General features: G+C 42.7%; 1 protein-coding gene and 1 long non-coding RNA gene across 2 annotated transcripts; one reads left to right on the top strand and one right to left on the bottom strand.

The window, feature by feature from the left end:
- Positions 1-2,117: 2,117 nt before the first annotated feature.
- On the bottom strand, positions 2,118-2,743 carry LOC126990557 (serine/threonine-protein phosphatase 6 regulatory ankyrin repeat subunit B-like; the record flags this gene model as incomplete). The annotated part of the gene is given in 1 exon segment (XM_050849171.1): positions 2,118-2,743. A coding segment is annotated over 1 exon segment (573 nt), but the record flags the coding sequence as incomplete, so codon positions are not given.
- A 35-nt stretch (positions 2,744-2,778) lies between these two features.
- LOC126990558 (uncharacterized) lies at positions 2,779-4,818 on the top strand. Its single transcript, XR_007744533.1, has 5 exons — positions 2,779-2,830; positions 3,215-3,406; positions 4,071-4,166; positions 4,454-4,549; positions 4,646-4,818. It is a non-coding gene; the product is annotated as an uncharacterized LOC126990558 (long non-coding RNA).
- Positions 4,819-24,467: the final 19,649 nt, after the last annotated feature.

Genomic DNA, 24,467 nt, shown 5'->3' with positions numbered 1-24,467 from the left:
GCCGAACTGTATGTAATTTCTTATTTAATGAGGCAAATTTTGACATGGTCCTTGTCATCATAATAAAGAATGATGATCATGCTAGCTCTAGACGCCATATCAGTCGAAAAGAAGCCCACATACACGAGCTTGAGCCAAGATAACAGAGGCATGTGGATGCCCGGGCTCAATTTTGCCCGAGGCTCAATTTTGCCCGTGACACCGCCATCTTTTGATTCCCTCGCGCCAAGTATTTAAATAAAGATTATGCATCACCGCTCCCTGAGTGGCAGTAGAGGTGATAAAACACTTCATTACAAACGTATGCTGAATTTCCCAATGGCCTAACTTCTAGTTTTCATCGTTTTTCATGTTAACTGTTTCCTTATTTTGCACATTTTTATTCGCATTATTCAACCATAACATGCTGTAAATAGCATCTATGATATGTTTTGTTTTGAAGTATTATTGATCGGGGTGGGATAGAACAAATGCTACAGTTTGCGAGAAATTAAACAAAAATGAAGTCATTGTATGAAATATTTTTCTTTAGTTACCTTTCTAACTAATTGTTTCCTGTTTTGAATCTGAAAGACAACAATGTGGGCTGCCTGTTTTATGTCCCCCGCAACGTTTATTGGTTAACTGTAATATATATTCAACGCAGTACATTATTTAAGATTATTTCCTGTTGGATGTGGCATTTATTCTTCCGCCCATCCAAATAAGATTTCACAACCAAACGCATCGGCTACCACATACGCTCTTCAGAGAATGTTACAGTCAAATAATGCGAGCAAATTATTGCTTTTTGGATGAAGTCTTTGTACAAGTAACGAATGTTTTTTTTTTTTATATGAACAAATGGAAACCTAGAAGCTATGGCGTTGGAAAATCCAATAAACGTGTGAGGAACTGTTTCATCACGGATTACTACCACTGCCACTCAGCGGGCGCTGATGCCTGAACTTTTAAATAAATATTTCGGCCGGAGGGAGTCCAAAGATTGCGGCGCTCTGGGCTTCACGGTTTCTGCCTGGCTAGTACAGAGGACAAAATGGCTGCATTAGATATCAGTGAACGAAATAGACAAGAAATATATGAACAATCATTAATGGATATGCAAATAAAAATATAATAATAATAATAATAATAATAATAATAATAATAATAATAATAATAATAATAATAATAATAATAATAATAATAATAATAATAATAATAATAATAATAATAATAATAATAATAATAATAATAATAATAATATAATGAAAATAATAATGATGATAATAATGATGATAATAATAATAATAATAATAATAATAATAATAATAATAATAATAATAATAATAATAATAATATAATGAAAATAATAATGATGATAATAATGATGATGATAATAATAATAATAATAATAATAATAATAATAATAATAATAATAATAATAATAATATAATGAAAATAATAATGATGATAATAATGATGATAATAATAATAATAATAATAATAATAATAATAATAATAATAATAATAATAATAATTATAATAACAATAATAATGATTATAATAATAATAATAATAATTTTCATAATAGTGATACTTCTACTACTACTACTACTACTACTACTACTAATAATAATAATAATAATAATAATAATAATAATAATAATAATAATAATAATAATAATAATAATAATAATAATAATAATAATAATAATAATAATGATAATAATAATAATAATGATAGTAATAATAAATATAATAATATTAATAATAATAATAATAATAATATTAATAATAATAATAATAATAATAATAATAATAATAATAATAACAATAGTTATAATAATATTAATAAAACTAATAATTATATTAATAATAGTAATGAAAATAATAATGAAAATAATAGTTAAAGAAAATAAGAAAAAGAAAACAACAGCTACAAGAAAAACAACAGCTACAAGAAAAGCAACAACAACAATAACAACAACGACACCATCAACAACAATAACACCACCAGTCACCACCACCACCACCAACAACAACAACAACATCAACAACAATAACACCACCACCACCACCAACAACAACAACAACAACAACAGCCCCAGCGCCGCCACCCTCCCGCCAGTACTCACCATGAGGTGCAGGCAGCGGGCGGCGTTCAGGTGCACCGCGCCGCTCCTCTTCTCCAGCCATTCCTCCATCTCAGTGTTGCCGCGCATCGTGGCCACGTCCAGAGGGGTTCTTCCTCTTTTGTCCCTGATGGTGAGGGCCTTCACGTCCTTCTTCGTCAGCCGCCGGACCACCTTCAGATGCCCTTCCTCCGCAGCCAAGTGGAGGGATGTGCGGCCATTCTCATCCTGGGCATTAAGGTCACTGGAGGGTATGAGGGCAGACACACACTCAGCATTGCCCTGCATAGCAGCCAAGTGGAGGGGTGTGCGGCCATCCTTGTCCTTGGCGTTAAGGTCACTGGAGGGTATGAGGGCAAACACACACTCAGCACTGCCCCGCATAGCAGCCAAGAGGAGGGGTGTGTGGCCATCCTTGTTCTTGGCGTTAAGGTCACTGGAGGGTATGAGGGCAGACACACACTCAGCTCTGCCCCGCTTAGCAGCCAAGTGGAGGGGTGTGTGGCCATCCTCGTCCTTGGCGTTAAGGTCACTGGAGGGTATGAGGGCAGACACACACTCAGCACTGCCCCCCATAGCAGCCAAGTGGAGGGGTGTGCGGCCATACCTGTCCTTGGCGTTAAGGTCACTGGAGGTATGAGGCAGACACACTCAGCACTGCCCAGCATATCAGCCAAGTGGAGGGGTGTGGAGCCATACCTGTCCTTGGCGTTAAGGTCACTGGAGGGTATGAGGGCAGACACACACTCAGCACTGCCCCGCATAGCAGCCAAGTGGAGGGGTGTGTGGCCATCCTTGTCCTTGGCGTTAAGGTCACTGGAGGGTATGAGGGCAGACACACACTCAGCACTGCCCCGCATAGCAGCCACGTGGAGGGGTGTGTGGCCATCCTCGTCCTTGGCGTTAAGGTCACTGGAGGGTATGAGGGCAGACACACACTCAGCACTGCGCCGCATAGCAGCCAAGAGGAGGGGTGTGTGGCCATCCTGGTCCTTGGCGTTAAGGTCACTGGAGGGTATGAGGGCAGACACACACTCATCACTGCCCCGCTCAACAGCCAAGTGGAGGGGTGTGCGGCCATTCTCATCCTGGGCATTAAGGTCACTGGAGGGTATGAGGGCAGACACACACTCAGCACTGCCCCGCATAGCAGCCAAGTGGAGGGGTGTGTGGCCATCCTCGTCCTTGGCGTTAAGGTCACTGGAGGGTATGAGGGCAGACACACACTCAGCACTGCCCCGCATAGCAGCCAAGTGGAGGGGTGTGTGGCCATACCTGTCCTTGGCGTTAAGGTCACTGGAGGGTATGAGGGCAGACACACACTCAGCACTGCCCCGCATAGCAGCCAAGAGGAGGGGTGTGTGGCCATCCTCGTCCTTGGCGTTAAGGTCACTGGAGGGTATGAGGGCAGACACACACTCAGCACTGCCCCACAAAGCAGCCAAGTGGAGGGTGTGCGGCCATACCTGTCCTGGCGTTAAGGTCACTGGAGGGTATGAGGCAGACACACACTCAGCACTGCCCCTGCCAGCAGCCAAGTGGAAGGGTGTGCGGCCATACCTGTCCTTGGCGTTAAGGTCACTGGAGGGTATGAGGGCAGACACACACCAGCACTGCCCCTGCTCAACAGCCAAGTGGAGGGGTGTGGGCCACCTGTCCTTGGCGTTAAGGTCACTGAGGAAGGAGGGCAGACACACACTCAGCACTGCCCCGCTCAGCAGCCAAGTGGAGGGGTGTGCGGCCATACCTGTCCTTGGCGTTAAGGTCACTGGAGGGTATGAGGGCAGACACACACTCAGCACTGACGCGCTGAGCAGCCAAGTGGAGGGGTGTGGAGCCATACCTGTCCTTGGCGTTAAGGTTACTGGAGGGTATGAGGGCAGACACACACTCAGCACTGCCCCGCATAGCAGCCAAGTGGAGGGGTGTGCGGCCATCCTCGTCCTTGGCGTTAAGGTCACTGGAGGGTATGAGGGCAGACACACACTCAGCACTGCCCCGCATAGCAGCCAAGTGGAGGGGTGTGTGGCCATACCTGTCCTTGGCGTTAAGGTCACTGAAGGGTATGAGGCCAGACACACACTCAGCACTGCCCCGCATAGCAGCCAAGTGGATGGGTGTGCGGCCATCCTCTTCCTTGGCGTCAAGGTCACTGGAGGGTATGAGGCAGACACACACCTCAGCACTGCCCCCATAGCAGCCAAGTGCAGGGGTGTGCGGCCATACCTGTCCGTGGAGTTAAGGTCATTGGAGGTTATGAGTGCAGAAACACACTCAGCACTGCCTACCCTAGCAGCTAAGTAGAGGGGTGTGAGGCCATCCTTGTCCTTGGCGTTAAGGTCACTGGAGGGTATGAGGGCAGACACACACTCAGCACTGCCCCGCATAGCAGCCAAGTGGAGGGGTGTGAGGCCATCCTCGTCCTTGGCGTTAAGGTCACTGGAGGGTATGAGTGCAAACACACACTCAGCACTGTCTCGCTGAGCAGCCAAGTGGAGGGGTGTGTGGCCATCCTCGTCCTTGGCGTTAAGGTCACTGGAGGGTATGAGGGCAGACACACACTCAGCACTGCGCCGCATAGCAGCCAAGAGGAGGGCCGTCCTTCCTAAGTGGGGGAGGGGAAGAGACACACTCTTAAGGGTCTAGTAATAACCATACGTTATCAAAGTGTCCTACTGACCACCGACCGCACACTGCACCACTACTAGAGTCCGTTTCATTCCGTCTGTCCACCAACAAAGCGGGAATTTTGATGAATGTGGCAACTGCTCATTTCTAGTCCGTGAATACGTGAAAATCAACTGTTGTGATAGACATTCAAGCTTATTTTTCAATAATATATTTGAATATTTATGTGAACAAAAAACAACTGTCACTTGCATCGATAACTAACATGCAAGCACACGAAAAGACTAACTTGTATCAAGTAACATAGTCACATGATGCTCGAACGATCTATTTTTTTCTTCAAATTCATCGATTGATAGCTCATTTCAGGTATATTAAAAGATATCTGTCTCTGCAAGTGCATGTAAATGACGTCTTAATAATTTACTGCATGTAAATATATATATAGATATATATATATATATATATATATATATATATATATATATATATATATATATATATATATATATATATATATATATATATATATATATATATATATATATATATATATATATATATATATATATATATATATATATATATATATATATATATATATATATATATATATATATATATATATATATATATATATATATATATATATATATATATATATATATATATATATATATATATATAGAGAGAGAGAGAGAGAGAGAGAGAGAGAGAGAGAGAGAGAGAGAGAGAGAGAGAGAGAGAGAGAGAGAGAGAGAGAGAGAGAGAGAGAGAGAGAGAGAGTAGAGGAGGCAGTTTGCTCTAACCTAAGCATAAAAAAAAATTATAAAAAAAAACCAGACTTGAATACAAAACGAAATTTTAACAAGGAGTGTAAAATTTTGTCTGCTCATGATGGCGGGTAACGCGCTACCCTCAATCGCTGCAGTTTCCTGATTGTGCACTGTAAGTAAGGGAAAGTTAGGTAGGGTCTGTGCGCCAGGGAGCGGGGTCTAAGGGCTAGGTTGAGTAGGGGGTTGCGCCAGGGGGGGGTCAGTGCGCTATGGCATGTCGGGTCATCGCGCTAGGTGCCTTAAGTTCTTTGTTTTAATCTACAAGCTATCAAAATCACTCTCAATAGGTAGTTAATAAATCCTCTTGCCTCTCAAGGAGTAAAAGCTTGGGACAAATAAATGAAAGATTGCAAACTAACTTTTTTTATTTTTTAAATAGTGTATTGACAAACATAAAACTGTGCTTTTAGTTATGAATATCATAAACAAATAAATGTCCCACAGAGTTCAAAACAAAAATCTTAACAATACTCCGGGAAAAGTTTCATTTACCAGTATCAAAATAACAAATAAATGTCTCACAGAGTTAAAAACGAAAATCTTAAGAATATTCCGTGAAATGTTTCATTTAACAGTGTCAAAATAACAAATAAATGCCTTTCAGAAATCGAAACGAACATCTTAAGAATACTCCGTGAAAAATATCATTCAACAGTATCAAAATAGCCTAATTACATTTATTACAAAAAAACTCAGTATCCATTGTATCAATGTCCTCCTGAGACTTTTCACTCAAATTCATCTCACTCAGACATTCTGCATGCCACCAGCTGTCACACAATACACATTTTATCCTTAACTTTCATTTTGTTTCACATTGACATTTTCCACAGAGCTCGTTCATATCATCAATTACATCATCCGAGTCATCGTCCAAGACTGGCTCATCCGCACTCTCTGAAGTTTCTATTTCCTTGTCTTTCTGCTTTTGGGAAACATACTGAAGTGTCCTGAATCGTTTTTCTTTCCTTTTTCTCTTTTCTTTTTCTTTCCTGTTGTTTTCCTTCTGCCTTTTCTTTTCCTCCATTCTCTTTCTCTTTGCTTCAGCTTCTTGTTCTATAATTTTTTTCTCTCTCTCTCTTTCTTTTCTTTCCATTTTCTCCTCTCCTCCTCTCGTTTCTTTCTCTGTTGCTCTTCAATCATTTGCCGGTACTCAACACCGCTTATTGAGCATGGCAATACTGCGATGGTCTTTTTTAATCCTTTTTTCTTCGGGAATGAGGGCAGCGTGAGGTAATCATCAATCGTTTTGGAATTTTTCTTTGTAGAAGGCAGAGGTTGTGAGGCAGGCTGGGATGTGGAAGGCAGGGGTTGTGGAGCAGGCTGGGATGTGGAAGGCAAGGGTTGTGAGGCAGGCTGGGATGTGGAAGGCAGGGGTTGTGGAGCAGGCTGGGATGTGGAAGGCAAGGGTTGTGAGGCAGGCTGGGATGTGGAAGGCAGGGGTTGTGAGGCAGGCTGGGATGTGGAAGGCAGGGTCAGGGAGGCAGCCTGGTATGTGGAAGGCAGGGTTGTGAGGCAGGCTGGGATGTGGAAGGCAGGGACTGTCAGGAGGCAGGCTGTAAGGTTTTCTCCAACAACACCTTCCAGTCTTCATAGGGTGGGTCATCCATGTCGTATCGCTCCTCGTACCGCTTCATGAATTTTAGAGTTGTTCTTCCCTAATGACAGGCTCAGCTTCATCAGCTCAAAATGTTGAGAATGCTGAGAGAGGAGTTCTTTGTTCTGGCCCAGGGAACTTGGATTTGGCTGCTGGTGAAGCAGAAGGAACAGAGGTTGAGATTGTTGGGGTACATGGGAAGAGCAGTGATGCCAAAAGATGCTGAGGTAGGGAGAGGACTGGAGCAGCTGGAGAAACTGCAGCTTGGCTTCAGCTTGTCTGAGTTGAGTACAACCTCAGGGTTAAAAAGGATAGATCCCAGACTTAACAAATCCCTTGTAAGCAAGCTCTGGTCGTGCTGTAGTGTCCCAAGCTTTTTTAGTGTGCGGGCAAACGTGCACATGGTGACACTCTCCAGTTTGGTACTGAAACTTTCTGACGGCTTCACTCCATGCTAGTTTGATTGCCCCAAAGAAAGCTTGATCCAGTGGCTGGATAAGGTGACTGGCATGCGCCTTCAGGCAGTAAAGGATGACACCATTCTCGTTACACAGCGTGCAGATTGCCAGGGAATGATGGCTGGAATGGCTGTCCACAAACAGCACCACTGGTCGCTTTTCTCCCACTTTGGGAATGAAGATGTCCTCAGAAAGCTAAGAAAGACCACCTCAGTGATCCAACCATTTGAGTTTTTGAAAGCTCTTCAAACCTTCCAACGCATTGAAGCGAGGATCTCTGGTGTAGGGAAAGATCAGCAGCGGTGGAAGGTACTGCCCCATGGCAGAGGAGCAGGCCAACATTGTCACTTGCTGCCGTTTGCCACTTGTGACAGAGTAGACGTGTTTTGCTCCTGTCATGCTGATGATTTTCTTTGTCTTTGGACATATATTAAAAACACTTTCATCACCATTAAAGAACCGGTAAGGAGAGGACAAAAAAGTGGGATCGATGGTGACCAGGTAATGTTACAATTGCTCAAACCATTCACCAAGAGCATCCGTTTGTCACAATTGCTCTCTCACGGCCAAGTGGTTGTCCAATTCTTTCCTGTATCTCTGATGCCTCTTGAAAAGGCTCGCATCCAATCCTTTCCAGGGCGGTTGTTTTGAAGACAGTCCTCTCTTCCCTATCATCGAGAATGGTTTTCACCATGTCTTTGAGGTCGTCTTGGTCCGTCCAAACCTTGTTTAGACACTTCAATCAGCCAATCTACTAGCTTCTTCTCCTCTTCCATTGACAGAACTGTTTTGGGAGCAGGCTGCATAGGTCTTCTTCCCCTGACCTTATCCCCAAGGGTGGCGTAAGGGATACCAAAAGTTTTGGAGGCGGCATTCAGGGACATCTGTTTAGATCTTACCAGCTCCACAGCTTTCTCCACTTGTTCTTGTTTGTACCGCTGTGTTGATGCCATTTCAGCAAGGGCTGTTGAAAAGGATCAGAGCAAAAATACAAATTAACATGCATAATGGAATAATATTTTTTTTTTCATTTTTTCCAAAAAAAAAAAAACTGAAAATGCAGATAGCCTAAAAAGAGAAAACAAAAACAAAACAAGCACTCTAGCCTAGTGTTGCTTTTGCCTGGTGGGCGCGCGACCCGCCATGAGCGTTTGTGGCGGGTTTGCGCGCTACCCACGCCCTCTCCTATTTGCTGACACTCAGGCATGTTTATCCTCAACCATTTGACAGTCATGTATTATAACAAAGAATTGATTGACAAGTTATGTCAGTTTTGTATCAAAATAGGTAGCAGTGACTAACACTGATATTCATGTGTGTTAACGAAACAGTTAGCGGAAGACAACTTACCTCAGTATAGCGGAAGACGCACTGCCTCTCTCTCCCTGGCGCAAACACAACACTGGAACGGTACTGGCGGGAAAATTTGAACTACGGCCCGCCATTTAAACACTCTGTTTGTGTGTTATGAGATTTAACGCGGGGCTTAGGCACAGACCCGACTGGCACAGACCTCCATACTCCAGTATTTATATATATATATATATATATATATATATATATATATATATATATATATATATATATATATATATATATATATATATATATATATATATATATATATATATATATATATATATATATATATATATATATATATATATATATATATATATATATATATATATATATATATATATATATATATATATATATATATATATATATATATATATATATATATATATATATATATATATATATATATATATATATATATATATATATATATATATATATATATATATATATATATATATATATATATATATATATATATTTATATATATTATCTGAAATAACATGAAATAGTAAATAGTAACTGTTGAATGCTATGCTTGGCTATTTAGAATATTGTTACCTGTGCTGTTTATATGCAACACATCAAAAACTCCTTATGTAAAGACACTTGCAGAGACGGATGTCACTTTATGTACCTGAATGAGATGAAATATGGGTATCTGAAGGGTTATGAATCGTTCGAGTATATTCAGACTATACTATTTGATATACAAATTGTTCTTTCGTGTGTTTATATGGTAGATTATCGATGCAAATCGGCACGTTTGCGGTTCATATAAAATAACTTAAGGGTTTTTTGCAGAGCTGGGCACTTCCGATCATCAGTCCGATCGTCCGATCTTCCGATCTGATCGGAACAGCACTTGACGATCGGAATGCAAAGACTGGATCATCGTTGTAAAAGGTAATCGGACTGTGGAGATCGGAACTTCACAAACTAACTTCCGATCACCGATCACAGAAAAAAAAGTGGTCAACGTTGTCATGGCAACAAGGGACTGCATAATTCTTACAATTACTTTTATACATGTTGCTAAATAGTTACTTCAATAAGCGTCATTATCTATAAAATTAAGCGATAATTATTGATCGTTAATTTATTCCTTCCTTCGACACCCCCCCGCCCACCCGTCGGGTTCCCCCCGCAGCAAGAGGAGGAGGAGGAAGGAGGTCTCGAGACAGTGCAACATGCCGCCCAGACTAATGTCTAAATAGTTTTATTGACATTGGCCCAGACCACGGCACCAAACTAACGCCCCATACCCTCCCATCCAAGAACTTATCTAACCTCTGAATGTATCTATCGTGTTGGCGCTCACCACACGACTTCTACTTCTGTTCCACTCATCCACTACTGCTGGTAAATCAATTCTTGCCCATGTCTTTGTTGAACCTGAACTTATCCAACTTAAACCCATTGCTACGTGCCCTACCCGGTGTGGTGTCATCTGCCATCCACGTATCCTAAGACATCCCATCCAATCTACGCATGCGCGGGATTTGCTTACAAACAAGAGGTGGATGAATTGCGACACGGTACCGTGTCTTTGTCGACTGCCTATCGCGATATGTTCCACCTGAATTTTTTTTTTTTTTTTTATCTTTTTAAAAGTAAATGTTGACGTATGTTTTGAATTTGAAAATTGCTTGAAATATGAAAGTTTCTTCCTGCACCCTTTGTATGTCAGTAAATGAGGTATGTCGGTAAATGTGATAAATGAGATAACCTGGTCCCCTTGTATGTCGGTAAATGTGATAAATGAGATAACCTGCACCCCTTGTATGTCGGTAAATGTGATAAATGAGATAACCTACACGCCTTGTATGTCGGTAAATGTGATAAATGAGATAACCTACACGCCTTGTATGTCGGTAAATGTGATAAATGAGATAACCTGCACCCCTTGTATGTCGGTAAATGTGATACATGAGATAACCTGGTCCCCTTGTATGTCGGTAAATGTGATAAATGAGATAACCTGCACCCCTTGTATGTCGGTAAATGTGATAAATGAGATAACCTGCACCCCTTGTATGTCGGTATATGTGATAAATGAGATAACCTGCACCCCTTGTATGTCGGTAGATGTGATAAATGAGATAACCTGCACCCCTTGTATCTCGGTAAATGAGATTTATGAGATAACCTGCACCCCTTGTATGTCGGTAAATGTGATAAATGAGATTACTTACACCCCTTGTATGTCGGTAAATGTGATAAATGAGATAACCTGCACCCCTTGTATGTCGGTAAATGTGATAAATGAGATAACCTGCACCCCTTGTATCTCGGTAAATGTGATTTATGAGATAACCTGCACCCCTTGTATGTCGGTAAATGTGATAAATGAGATAACCTACACCCCTCGTATCTCGGTAAATGTGATTAATGAGATACCCTACACCCATTGAATGTCGGTAAATGTGATAAATGAGGTACCCTACACACCTTGTATGTCGGTAAATGTGATAAATGAGGTACCCTACACCCCTTGTATGTCGGTAAATGTGATAAATGAGGTAAAATATTTTTGTTGTTTACATCTCAGCCTATAGCGCCGGTAGGCTTTCTTCAGGGGCCTGGTGGTCGGCCCAAGCCCGTCATGGCGCAGGCAATTTTTATAGTGGCGCTAGTTATGCTTGGCTCATGCTGCCCCCTGGAACTCATTTTTTATTCGCTTGTACGGTTTCTTCTAGAATCCGGGATGATAGGTGGTCTTCTGGACAGCCTGTGAGTAGTCTTAAGCCACTCGGCGGTGACTAAAAAATACCAGGTGGTAGCGTGGGGATTCGAATCGACATTGTCCATGGCGTGATGAATGCTGGCCCCGCACGCTAATCACTCAGCCACCGCCTATCCTTGTATGTCAGTAAATGTGAAAAATGAGATACCCTAAACCCCTTGTATGTCGGTAAATGTGATAAATGAGGTAACCTGAAACCTTGTATGTCAGTAAATGTGATAAATGAGATAACCTGCACCCCTTGTATGTCGGTAAATGTGATAAATGAGATAACCTACACCCCTTGTATGTCGGTAAATGTGATAAATGAGATAACCTACACCCCTTGTATGTCGGTTAATGTGATAAATGAGATAACCTACACCCCTTGTATGTCGGTAAATGTGATAAATGAGATAACCTACACCCCTTGTATGTCGGTAAATGTGATAAATGAGATAACCTACACCCCTTGTATGTCGGTATATGTGATAAATGAGGTAACCTGCATCCCTTGTATGTCGGTATATGTGATAAATGAGATAACCAACACCTTGTGTGTCGGTAAATGTGATAAATGAGATAACATACACCCTTTGTATGTCAGTAAATGCGATAAATGAGACAGCCTGCACCCTTGTATGTCGGTAAATGTGATAAATGAGATAACCTACACCTTTGTATGTTGGTAAATGAGATAAATGAGATAACCTAAACCCCTTGTATGTCTGTAAATGTGATAAATGAGATAACATCCACCCCTTGTATGTCGGTAAATGTAATAAATGAGATAACCTGCACCCCTTGTATGTCGGTAAATGTTATACATGAGATAACCTACACCTTTGTATGTCGGTAAATGTGATAAATGAGATAACCTACACCCCTTGTATGTTGGTAAATGTGATAAATGAGATAACCTGCACCCTTTGTATATCGGTAAATGTGATAAATGAGATAACATACACCCCTTGTATGTCGGTATATGTGATAAATGAGATAACCTATATTCCTTGTATGTCAGTAAATGTGATAAATGAGATAACCTACACCCCTTGTATGTCGGCAAATGTGATAAATGAGATAACCTACACCTCTTGTATGTCGGTAAATGTGATAAATGAGATAACCTACACCCCTTGTATGTCAGTAAATGTGATAAATGAGATAACCTACACCCCTTGTATGTCTTTAAATGTGATAAATGAGATACCCACACCCTTGTATGTCAGTAAATGTGATAAATGAGATAACCACACCTTGTATGTCGGCAAATGTGATAAATGAGATAACCTACACCTTTGTATGTCGGCAAATGTGATAATGAGATAACCTACACCTCTTGCATGTCGGCAATGTGATAAATGAGATAACCTACACCCCTTGTATGTCGGAAAATGTGATAAATGAGATAACCTACACCCTTTCTATGTCGGTAAATGTGATAAATGAGATAACATACACCCCTTGTATGTCGGTAAATGTGATAATGGAGATAACCTACACCTCTTGTATGTCAGTAAATGTGATAAATGAGATAACCTACACCCCTTGTATGTCGGTAAATGTGATAAATGAGTTACACTACACCCCTTGTATGTCGGTAAATGTGATAAATGAGGTAACCTACACCCCTTATATGTTGGTAAATGTGATGAATGAGATAACCTGCACCCCTTGTATGTCGGTAAATGTGATAAATGAGATAACCTACACTCTCTTCTGATTGATGATCATGTTTCAGATTCTCCATTTAATGGCAGGTTATCTGAATTATGGGGTCCATGTCATTCTTGAATTTGGCCATTTTCCCATAAAAGCTGCCATGCTGTCTTGCCACCATCATGCCTGGACAAACTGCGATATCAACACTGTGTTTGTAAACATCGGGTTCCGCGCATGCGAAGATCAGGATGGGATGTCTTAGGATACGTGGATAACAGATGACACAACACCAGCTTACTTAAAATCAAAACCTTATTGCTTATGTTCTTCTTGTAACTAATTTATTAATGGACCAATATATTTTATTCAGAAAGCTATTTAATCAAGAAGGATAGGAGATTAATGATCACTATCGCAATAGGTGTTTCTTGTGATTCTTATTTAAAAGATAATAGTAATTATTATAAATTTTATTGATCGGATGATCGGAATGGTGATCAGAACGGCAGTACTTAAAAATGATCGGATGATCGGAATCGGATCAGTTGCCCAAACTGATCGGATGATCAGATCGGAACAGCAAAAGTGATCGGTGCCCACTACTGTTTTTTTTGTATTCACGAACATTCAAATATATCACTGAAAATATTCAGTTGATCTTCACGCAATCACGAACTAAAGCCGGTATTTCACGGGAACGATTTTGCTCGGGACCCAGACCTTCGGCGGTGACTTTCGCTGAGCTGTTGTGTGAACATGACAGCACCAATCACACGAGGACGCTACGTTTGATGGGCATTGAGCAATCTTGGTTTTGATCTTGACTTTCAGGGACCGTATACCACTTCAATTAGAAATAAATGTTGATTAATTTCTTCAGTCATATTATGTATTAATATAATTATTTTACACCGACAACATAAATGAATTTACATTAAATTCACACCTCACCCTTCCTTCCTCTCTTCCTCAACTTACCCAGATGAATTAGATGAATTTAAGAGTTGCTCAGTTGATACAAATGGCTGTAGATTTAACTGTAATGGTTAACAACAACACACCCTACAGACACGCAACAAGACTCTTGCATACTTCAACACCTGGATGAACACCTTACTCATATCTTCCCTCACAAGCTCAGGACATTGCCTCAACCAACTCAACGCCATCTTTGGAGAAAACCCAAAACTTTGAAATGTTCTCTCTCAAGATGTGCAGCTATTTCACGGAACAACACCTATTCTCCAGGTTCCATACAGGCTCAACCTCAGAGGCGGGAACAAATAAAGGAGGTGGACTATCTACTCGAACAGGGTTTGGCCGTCCCCAGCAGTTCTCCATGGGCGTCTCCGTCTTCTCGTTGCCAAGGAGGACGGTCAGCTCCGCTTCTGCACAGACTATCGCAGAGTGAACGCCGTAACCGTGCCAGACGCCTACCCTCTTCCTCGGGTAGATGACCTCATAGATGAATGACTGGCAACACCATATACAGCAGATCAAAGAAGTGCTCCACAGGCTATAAGAGGCGACTTCACAGTCAAGCTGGCAAAATCAACGTTTGGAGCAGCAACTGTATCCTATTTGGGCCACCAGGTAGGCAGCGGCTGCGTGCAACCCAAAACCGCCAACGTCGCTGCCGTCCTTCAGTACCCGGTTCCCTCTGCCCGCAAGGAGCTGCGTAGCTTCCTCGGCATGACAGGGTTTTACCGCCGCTTTTGCCCCAACTTTGCAGAAGCTGCTGCCCCTCTGACCCAGCTCACAAGCGGAACCGTAGGGAATAAGTGGACCACAGACTGCCAGCAAGCCTTCATCCAACTCAATAATATGTTGACTCAAGGACCGGTCTTGCAGGCTGCTGACTTCACCAAGCCCTTCGTCCTGCATACCGACGCCAGTGACATCGCCTCAGGTGCCGTCCTCCTCCAAGAAAAGACGGCATCCTACACCTCACCAGCCTACCATTCCACAAAGTTAAAAAACTTCAAAAGAACTACAGCATCAGGAAAAGAACTTCTGGCCATCATAAACTCCATCCAGAAGTTTGACACCATTTACAAGCCGGAAGCCAGCCTCACAAGTATACACAGACCATAACCCCTGACCTTCCTTCATCGTGACAAGTTCTCAACCAACGCCTCCTCCGGTGGTCTCTTGCTGCAGCCCTACGCCATCGAAATTCACCACATCAAGGACGTGACAACTGCATCGCCGACGCCCTTTCTCGCCCACCTAATACCTAATGACGAGGGTCCCACCATCCTTACGCCTCACCTACTACACTCCTTCCAATCGTTACGTCCTTCCTAAGCAGGGAGGTATTATGGTACTCTCGTCCAACTGAGTCGAAGCGCGCCATCAAACAACATCACCACGAATAACTAGTTCACGCACGAATCCTCGAAGCTCCAGCCGCAACAGCTCATTCACTGAGGACTCGTGACTTCACATCGAAGCTTCACCCACCATTCAGCTAAATGTCACGAAGCTCACACTTCGGACCGACTCGCCTGCCGAGGTTATAACACCTCCAACTGCTTACTCCCAGCCAGTCTAACCTGAGGTAGCCCACTTTCCGAAGATGCAAGGGCTCTTCATTCCGAGCAAACACACACACACACACACACACACACACACACACACACACACACACACACACACACACACACACACACACACACACACACACACACACACACACACACACACACACACACACTTCCATCAGTAATTTCATATTTGGTTCCTTCTTTGTAACTCTAACTCTTAACTAAGTTAATTTCAGTGAACCAGCCACTTACTCTTGTCATGTAACATTGCCTATTTTTTCATATGTTCTCTTCTGATGTCAAGGGTAAATTATTTGTCTTATTGGGTTAAGTATTACATAACGAGTAAATCACCATTTACTTTCACTTAACCATACAATTATGTGTTAGTGTCACAGTTAGGCTATCTTTCCAACACAAATCATCCCCTAGACGTCGTTAACTGTATTCATAACAAATAGTTTGTTATGAAAAGATCATTGATGAATAATAGGAAGTGGGTGATAAAACAGAATTGTGGAACAGCACAGTTAATAGATTTAGGAGAAGAACAGTGACCGCTCACTGCAGAGATAGAACGGAAGGAGAGGAAACTGAGATAAAGATACAGAGAGAGGGATATAATCCGAAAGAGGGTAGTTTAGAAAGCAAAGATTTGTGCCAGACTCTATGAAAAGCTTGATGTCTAGCGGAACTGGACCCAGAAAGTTTCACCGAAACGGCTAAGAGAGGATGACCAAGAGTCAGTTAAGAGAGAAGAAGATCGTTAGTAGAACGCCCTTACGGAACCCATACTGGCGATCAGATAGAAGGTTAGAAGTGGAAAGGTGCTTGTGAATCTTCCGGTTAAGGATCGATTCAGAAGCTTTAGATAGACAGGAAAGTAAAATTATAGGGCGGTAGTTTGAGGATTGGAGCACCCTTCTAGGTACAGGCTGTATGAAGGCTTACTTCCAGCAGGAAGGAAAGTAGATGTTGATAGGCAGAGACGAAAGAGTTTGGACCAGGCAGGATGTCAGCACGGAAGCACAGTTTTATGACAATAGGAGGCACTCCATCAGGTCCATAAGCCTCTGAGAGTTGGAGGTCAGAGAGGCAGAAAACATCATTAGGAAGAATCTTATAACAGGCATAACGACGTCAGAGGGGGGATGAATAGGAGGAATATGCTCAGAATCGTCCTGGAGTTCTACAGAAAGTTTGAGCGAAGAGTTCAGCCTTAAAGACAGATGAGAAGGCAAAGCTGCTGTCCGGTTAAGGAGAGAAGAGAAAGAGGAAGAAGTGAAATTGAGAATATTTTGGCTAGATGCCAGAAGTCACGGGAAGAACAATTAGAGAAAGCTACTACTACCATTAGCTATGTTTACCCTCCTCAGCCTATCAATACCATATTACCACTTATTACGACTAAAACTGCTACTACTTTTACCACGACTACTGTTGTTACTACTATTTTTTTTACTACCAATATCAATGTTTCTCCTCCTCCACTATTAGTATTATCACTATTACTACTAATGCTACTACTACTACATTATTATAACAACTACTACTACTAATATTACTTATTATTAGTCTACTACTAATCTCACTTACTTTTAGGGGGAGATAATGGGGTGAAAGAGGAAGTGGATACAGTAGGGTAAGAAGGAAGTGTGGGAAGGAAGTATGAGATGATAGGCGGCGGGCTCTTCCGCCTTGCTATTCACGTGTTTTATGTCTTTCATAAGCTTTAGAGCAGGGGGAGACCGGGTCTAGTTGTTGGCAATTTCATTTTGTTGTTTTAGTTTCGGTCACATACAATGATTTACTGAAAATGAAGTTTGTTTCCTAGTCTAATTAGGAAAATGTCTCCATTTATTGAAATCACTGGCAAAAAGAACAAAACGTTAAGTAGTACAGCTCTAATTAATGGAGGTAAAGCTGTAACAATTCTACCCCGGCAAGGGGTAAGTTGTACACTCTTTGGGGAATCTTTGTTACAGCCAGATTTTATCTAAAAATTACATTGAAAACGAAACCTCTTTATATGAATATGCCTGGTGTTACTTGCAACTCAAAAGTATGTTTAAACAAGTTCTCGAAACTCTGAAGCACAGCAAGTGGTCTATTGGCATGATTTAATATTCTAGTCCTTGACAAACATTTTCTGGGTTAATCATCAGTCGGAACTGTCATTATCCTTCATCAGTTTCTGGTTGCACAGGATCACTCAGATATTCCTGGTCTCCGTCGGTGCAGCTGCAGAGTGTGCCAGTCCTTACAGATCATACACTCTACCCATTATTCAGCTGAAGTTGTTATAAGCCTGGGGTAAGTTGATTTTTTTTTTTTTTTTTACAACAAAGGAGGCAGCCTCAAGGGCACACAAAAAAAGAAAACAATTATTATTAAAAAAGCCTGCTACTGCTGCCAGTCCTCAAAGTAAAACAAAAGAGGTGGTATTGAAAGGAAGATCAACACAGGAGGAGAGGTGTCCTGATACCTCCTCTTCTGAAAGAGTTCCAAGTCGTAGGCAGGAGGAAATACAGATGAAGGAAGATTGTTCCAGAGTTTACCAGCGTGAGGGGATGAAAGAGTGAAGATGCTGGTTACATCCCTTGCATAAGGGGGGTTTGGACAGTATAGGGATGAGCATGAGTAGAAAAGTCGAGTGCAGCGGGGCCAAGCGGAGGGGGAGGCATGCAGTTAGTGTTCAGAAGAGCATGTCAGTGGAAATATCGATAGAAGATAGAAAGAGAGGCAACAGTGGCGGAATTTAAGAGGTAGAAGACTATCAGTATGAGGAGGAGAGCTGGATGAGGACGAAGAGCCTTAGCCTCCACCTGTCCAGATGAGCTGTGGTGAGTGGGAGCCCACACATGAGATGCATACCCATACGAGGCGGACAAGGCTCCCAGGTCAAAGTAAAGGGACAGCAACTGTGCAGGGGAGAAGAACTGGCAAGGAGACGGTACAGAACGCCCAGCCTCGAGGAAGCTGGATTGAGTGAAGAGATGAGATCTGAAGTTTCCAGTTGAGATTTTGAGTTAAGGATAGACCGAGGATGTTTAGTGTTGAGGAAGTGTGCAGATAGCTGGGTGTTGTCAAAGAATAGGAGTAGTTGTTTGGAAGATTGTGTCGAGTGGATAGGTGGAGAAACCGTGTTTTTTGAGAAGTTAGTGACACCAGGTTCTTCTTGCCACCAATTTGAAATATATAGGCAAGGTCTGAGGCTGGGCGTTCCTGCAAGCTCCAGCCTGAGTCGTTAAGTTCCCTCTGAAGGGTGGGTCTTCTATTAAAAGAAGTTGTGTAATGCAGAGTGGAATCATTGGCGTAGGAATGGACAGGGACAGTTCCTGTTTTGGAAAGAAGATCATCAATGAACAACAGAAAAGAGTGGGAGATAGGACAGAAATCCCTGTGGGACACCACTGTTAATAGATTTAGGGAAGAACAGTGACCGTCTACCACGGCAGAAATAGAACTATTGTACAGAAAGGAAACTGAGATAAAGGTACAGAGAGAAGGATAGAAACTGTATGGAAGGTGCAGCTTTAGTAAGAAGATTTGTGCCAGACCCTATCAAAAGCTTTTGATATGTCCAGCGCAATAGCAAAAAGTTTCACGGAAACGGCTAAGAGAGGATGACCAAGAGTCAGTTATTAGTTAGCTTAGAAATCACCAGTAGAACGCCTTGCGGAACCCATACTTAAGGATCAGATAGGAAGGTCAGAAGTGGAAAGGTGCTTTGAATCTTCCGGTTAAGGATTTACCCAAAAGCTTTAGATAGACAAGAAAGTAAAGCTATAGGACGGTAGTTTGAGGATTGGAGCGGTCACCCTTCTAGGCACAGGCTGTATAGAAGGCATACTTCCAGCAAGAAGGGAAAGGTAGATGTTGACAGGTAGCAAGAGGCAAGGAAAGAGTTTGACCAGGCAGGGTGACAGCACGGAGGCACAGTTTTAAGGACATATAGGAGTGGCACCCATCAGGTCCATAAGCCTTGAGGATTGAGGCCAGAGAGGGCAGAGAAAACATCAATTTGAAGAACTTTATACAGGCATAAAGGAGTCAGAGGGGGATGAGTAGGAGGAATATGCCCAGAATCGTCCAGAGTGGAGTTTTTTGCAAAAGTTTGAGAGAAGAGTTCAGCCTTTAGAGATAGATGAGACGGTGCAGGTTGTCAGGACTGAGGGAGTGGAGGGAAAAGATGAAGGAATGAAGTTGAGGAGCAGCAAGTTTCGCTAGATGCCAGAAGTCCACGGGAAGAGTTAGAAAGCAACATGTTTTGACATTTTCTATTAATGAAAGAATTTTTGGTTAGTCGGAGAATAGATTTGGGCACTGATTTCGGGCAGAAATGTAAAGTTCATAATTAGCATTAGTTTGAAGCTGCTTCTGGTACCTTTTGTGAGCTACCTCTATCATTGACAGCACGAGAACAAGCGTGATTAAACCAAGGCTTTTTAGCGTGAGGAGTAGAGAAGAACGAGTGGAATGTATGCCTCCATTCCAGAGAGAGAATCACCCTGTGATGCGCTGAGCAATAAGAGGGTAACTCTGATGTGCGCCCTCTTCCAAGCTGGACACACTCTCCAGATGGTGAATATCGATCCATCGTTTTCCTACCGCGCCTCCGTGCACTTTATTCGAAGCTTTCATTTGGCAGTTCAGTCCTCGTATCCGTCTCATTTATGATGGAGACTTCAAGTCAAACAGATGTTATGTGACCTTGCCAGCCAGCGCGTTGAAGCTCAGTCGGCGTGTGATGCTGTTGCGACACTGCTCATCGCAGGTGCTGGATTTCAAGCGAAACTTCTTTCGCTCTTCCAATATTTCTGACAGTGACATGGACTATGTCCCGAATCTCTTTAAAGACGGCTTTGTTAGAGCTAACCCCTCAGGGACAGCCAGGTCCCTCCCCTCGTTGGTTTGTTGCATACCAGGAATGGGCGTGGCAACCTTAATTCATGCTGCTAGGGTACCTCGCCAAAGAAATTGGCACGATCCCTGAGGAATCTGAAAAGTATGGGAAGGGGGTGTTAGTCAGGGCTAAAGATACTCACTCGCTTAAAATGCCGTAACATCTACCATGCCCTGCTGACAGCATGTTTGAAACGGTCAAAAGCCATCACCATACCTCTTCAATTATAGTAAAGCGTGCATATATAATAATGACCTTTGAGTTCTCTGAGGAGGAACATACTTGGGATGTGCCCTAGTTCTGTTCATAAGGTGTCTAAGATGAAGGGTTCAGCTAACATGATACTTCTCACCATTTTGGTTTTACCTCCCTGACTGTGTCAGTATTGGCCCCTCCGTCTTCGGGTAAAGACTTTTCGGTTGACCGCCCCTCTACAGTGTTTCTTTATTTACGGGTATGGTCACGGTAAGAAATACTGCACTGAGCCTTCTCGGTGTGGTAATTGTTCGTAACATTAGCCCCAACACTCCACGTATGGAATGTGAGTCAGATGCTTATGCTTGTTTCTATTGCCAGGATGCTCACCGCTTGTCTTCCAGACAGTGCCCACGATATCGCCTGGAACAGGATATTTGCAACTTGCAAATAGTCAGTTTATCGGCCTTGGTAGTGCGCGCCGTGAACTCCTCTACCACCAGAAGGCTTGGTACTGAGCAAAGACGTAGCACAATCATCGCTAGGCATAATTGCCTTCTGCCAGCCTGCTGCTCAGGTGTCTCTACGGCAGTGTTGTCCAAATTAGTCCGCGTGTACCCCTGGGGGTACTGCAGCATAGATCAAAGAGGTACGTGAAAAGACGATGAATACACACACACACACACACACACACACACACACACACACACACACACACACACCAGAAACTACACATGATCTATGAATGAAAGGAGAGAGTGAGGGACGAGTACCCAGGAAGGACGCCTATTATACATGTACCTAAATTTAACATAATATAATATAATATAAATATAATATAAATATAATTGAGTTTAATCAGTCATGGAGGGCAATGTACAGCAGGAGAAGGTAATACAGGCGTACAACAGGCGAAAAGTTTGACACCACTGCTCTACGGTATCCTCCTGGCCCTTTGAAGTTACTTCGTTACGGCGTGTCCCATGGGTTTCTCAGATTCCCTCCTTTGTCCTGTGATTCTGTCGAGTCACCTCCAGGTTCTGATGGGGCTTCTCCGGCCTGTCCCAGGTGATGCTGATGTTGATGTACAGCACCTCACATTGCTTCGCCGAAGTCCGCCAGAGGTAAGCGAACAAGCGAGGACATCGCGGTCTCTTACATGATTCAGTTGAACCTGTTGGAATGAGTGACTTCCAGTATCCTGTAGGCGGTGGCCGAACTGGTAGCGTACTGGGTCCACATTCACCGCGTGATGGACGACGCGGTTCGAACCCCACGCTACCACTCGGATTTTCAGTCACCGCCGAGTGGCTTAAAACTACCCACATGCTGTCCTGAAGACCACCCATCAACCCGGACTCGAGAGGTAGCCGTCCAAGCGAATCAAGAACGAGTTCCGGGGGGCAGCATGAGCCAATGCAAGATGGCGCCACTATAAACACTCGCCTGCGCCAGAACGGGCTGGGCCGACCATCAGGCCCCACCTGGAAGAATCTTTGGGCCGACCATCAGGCCCCACTGGGAAGATGCCTACCGGCGCAATAGGCAACAACGTAAAAATAAAAAAAAATAAAAAACATGGCAGGGGAGGAACACTACGTGTATCTCAGTAATTTAGGAGTCGAGATATTTACCCGGAAAATGCCCCAACCACTTTGAAAATAGAATTAATCCTCCTCTACCACTCGATCCAAATAAGGAAGATGAAGTGGGCATGATAAACTGTCTTTACCCTAAAACGTATTACGGTATATCAGAAGACGATTATACTTCAAGGATTGAAATCTGGGGAAAACTCCATAAAGAACCCAGGAATTCTTATCTACTTTATACCTACGTACCACAGGTTAACATCGCGGCTGGTGACAGGGAACATGATAGATATATTAAATTATGAGCTAAGCACAGACCTTTCTCATGAAAATATGAAGGACCAGTATTCACGATACTTTGAGTCTGACGTGTTTTTAACCATAACGAAACAATGCAAAGGGTAGACTTGCTTGTTCGTAAGAGAACCCAATATTACGAGTTGATAATCATTTCTGTCATCTGGGTTTTAGATATGGATTCTAAAACAATCAAGCATTAGGGTATGACCAATCGCCTTACTAAAGTATATTAGTTACGGACCAGGAAGTAATATATGAGGACAGAAAGTCACGCTGGTACCCGCGCCTTTCCCACCCCTGAGCAGACGGAGGGTCGATTTCGTCATGCCTGTGCTGATCAGGAAAATGACTAGATACAGCGGACAAAATGTAACCATCGAAATGATAAAACGCGGAGTATTAACGGAGGTCAGAGTTTATAAATCATGCAAAACCCATATAAACCCTCAATAAATCAATTATAGACTCTATAGCCATTAAGGTTACAGATCAAAAGGGTAGACCGATTAACTTGGGAAAGGAAACCATGACGCTTTACCCAATATCGTCCTAAAATACCGCGACTTGTACACTCCTGGGTATGTTATTCTCTTCATCTAGCAGTCATGACAGCTTATCCCACGCGTCATGTAGACTTTGACACACTATTGCCCAAGAGTCCGTTAGAGGCAAGTGGTGGGATAAAAGATATTAGCGTATTTATTCCGCCTCTTCCAATACAACGCGCTGGACTATTCACTGTGTTGGAGGGTTCAAGAAGAAAGCCATACCTTTCCTGATCCGGAATGTCGCCCAGGAAGCATACCGAATGACCGAAAGGAAGCACAGTAGACGACGTTTTAGAGGCAGAGACGACCTGCGAGTCCCAAAATCGGCGTTTTAATAGCGTAAACAGGGCCCGCGAGGAAGAACGATTCGACGAAAAAGAAAAGAAAAACGGGGAGAAAGGCAACTGCGACGTAAGGTTGCTAGGGTATGCTATAAACACAAGAGCTGGTACGACTCCAGTCGAATTTGTAGCGAGCGATTATGGAGTAAACGTACAAGGTAAAGTCTCCACCTCTTGGGCGCGAATACACAGCCACAGTCACGAGTTCTTTCCACGCGTAGACAAAGTCATTGATTACCAGAAAGTTCATCGCGGCGAGGAATAAGTTAGACGTCCCTCCCATTAATTTGGAGGGGAAATGACGCGCGATAACCGTACATAGAATTATAATGAGTTCCAACAAATTTCTCGACCTTTCTACCCAACCATCGACCTTCAGTGCAGGTGTCGAAGGAGGATGGAAAGGAATTTGAAGACTCTGATCAGCTTGCATTTGCTAACGATCTCTCAAATACTATCTTCAAAGCATGCATTGCAGCATTCACGAACAAAATGGTCGAATCCAACCCCTTTTAATTTACCACAGTTATATCAAAATGATTACGCTACCCCAGGACAAACTTCCGATTCTATAGGACAAACTGGTGTTCTACCATCGCGACTATACCTATGCAAAGGGGATAGTCGATATATATGATGAAGACTATTTATAA

The sequence above is a fragment of the Eriocheir sinensis genome, unplaced genomic scaffold, assembly GCF_024679095.1.
Source record: "Eriocheir sinensis breed Jianghai 21 unplaced genomic scaffold, ASM2467909v1 Scaffold1746, whole genome shotgun sequence".
Classification (NCBI taxonomy): Eukaryota; Metazoa; Arthropoda; class Malacostraca; order Decapoda; family Varunidae; genus Eriocheir; species Eriocheir sinensis.
Note: the sequence above shows the minus strand (reverse complement) of the source record. Positions and strands in the feature narration are given on the sequence as shown.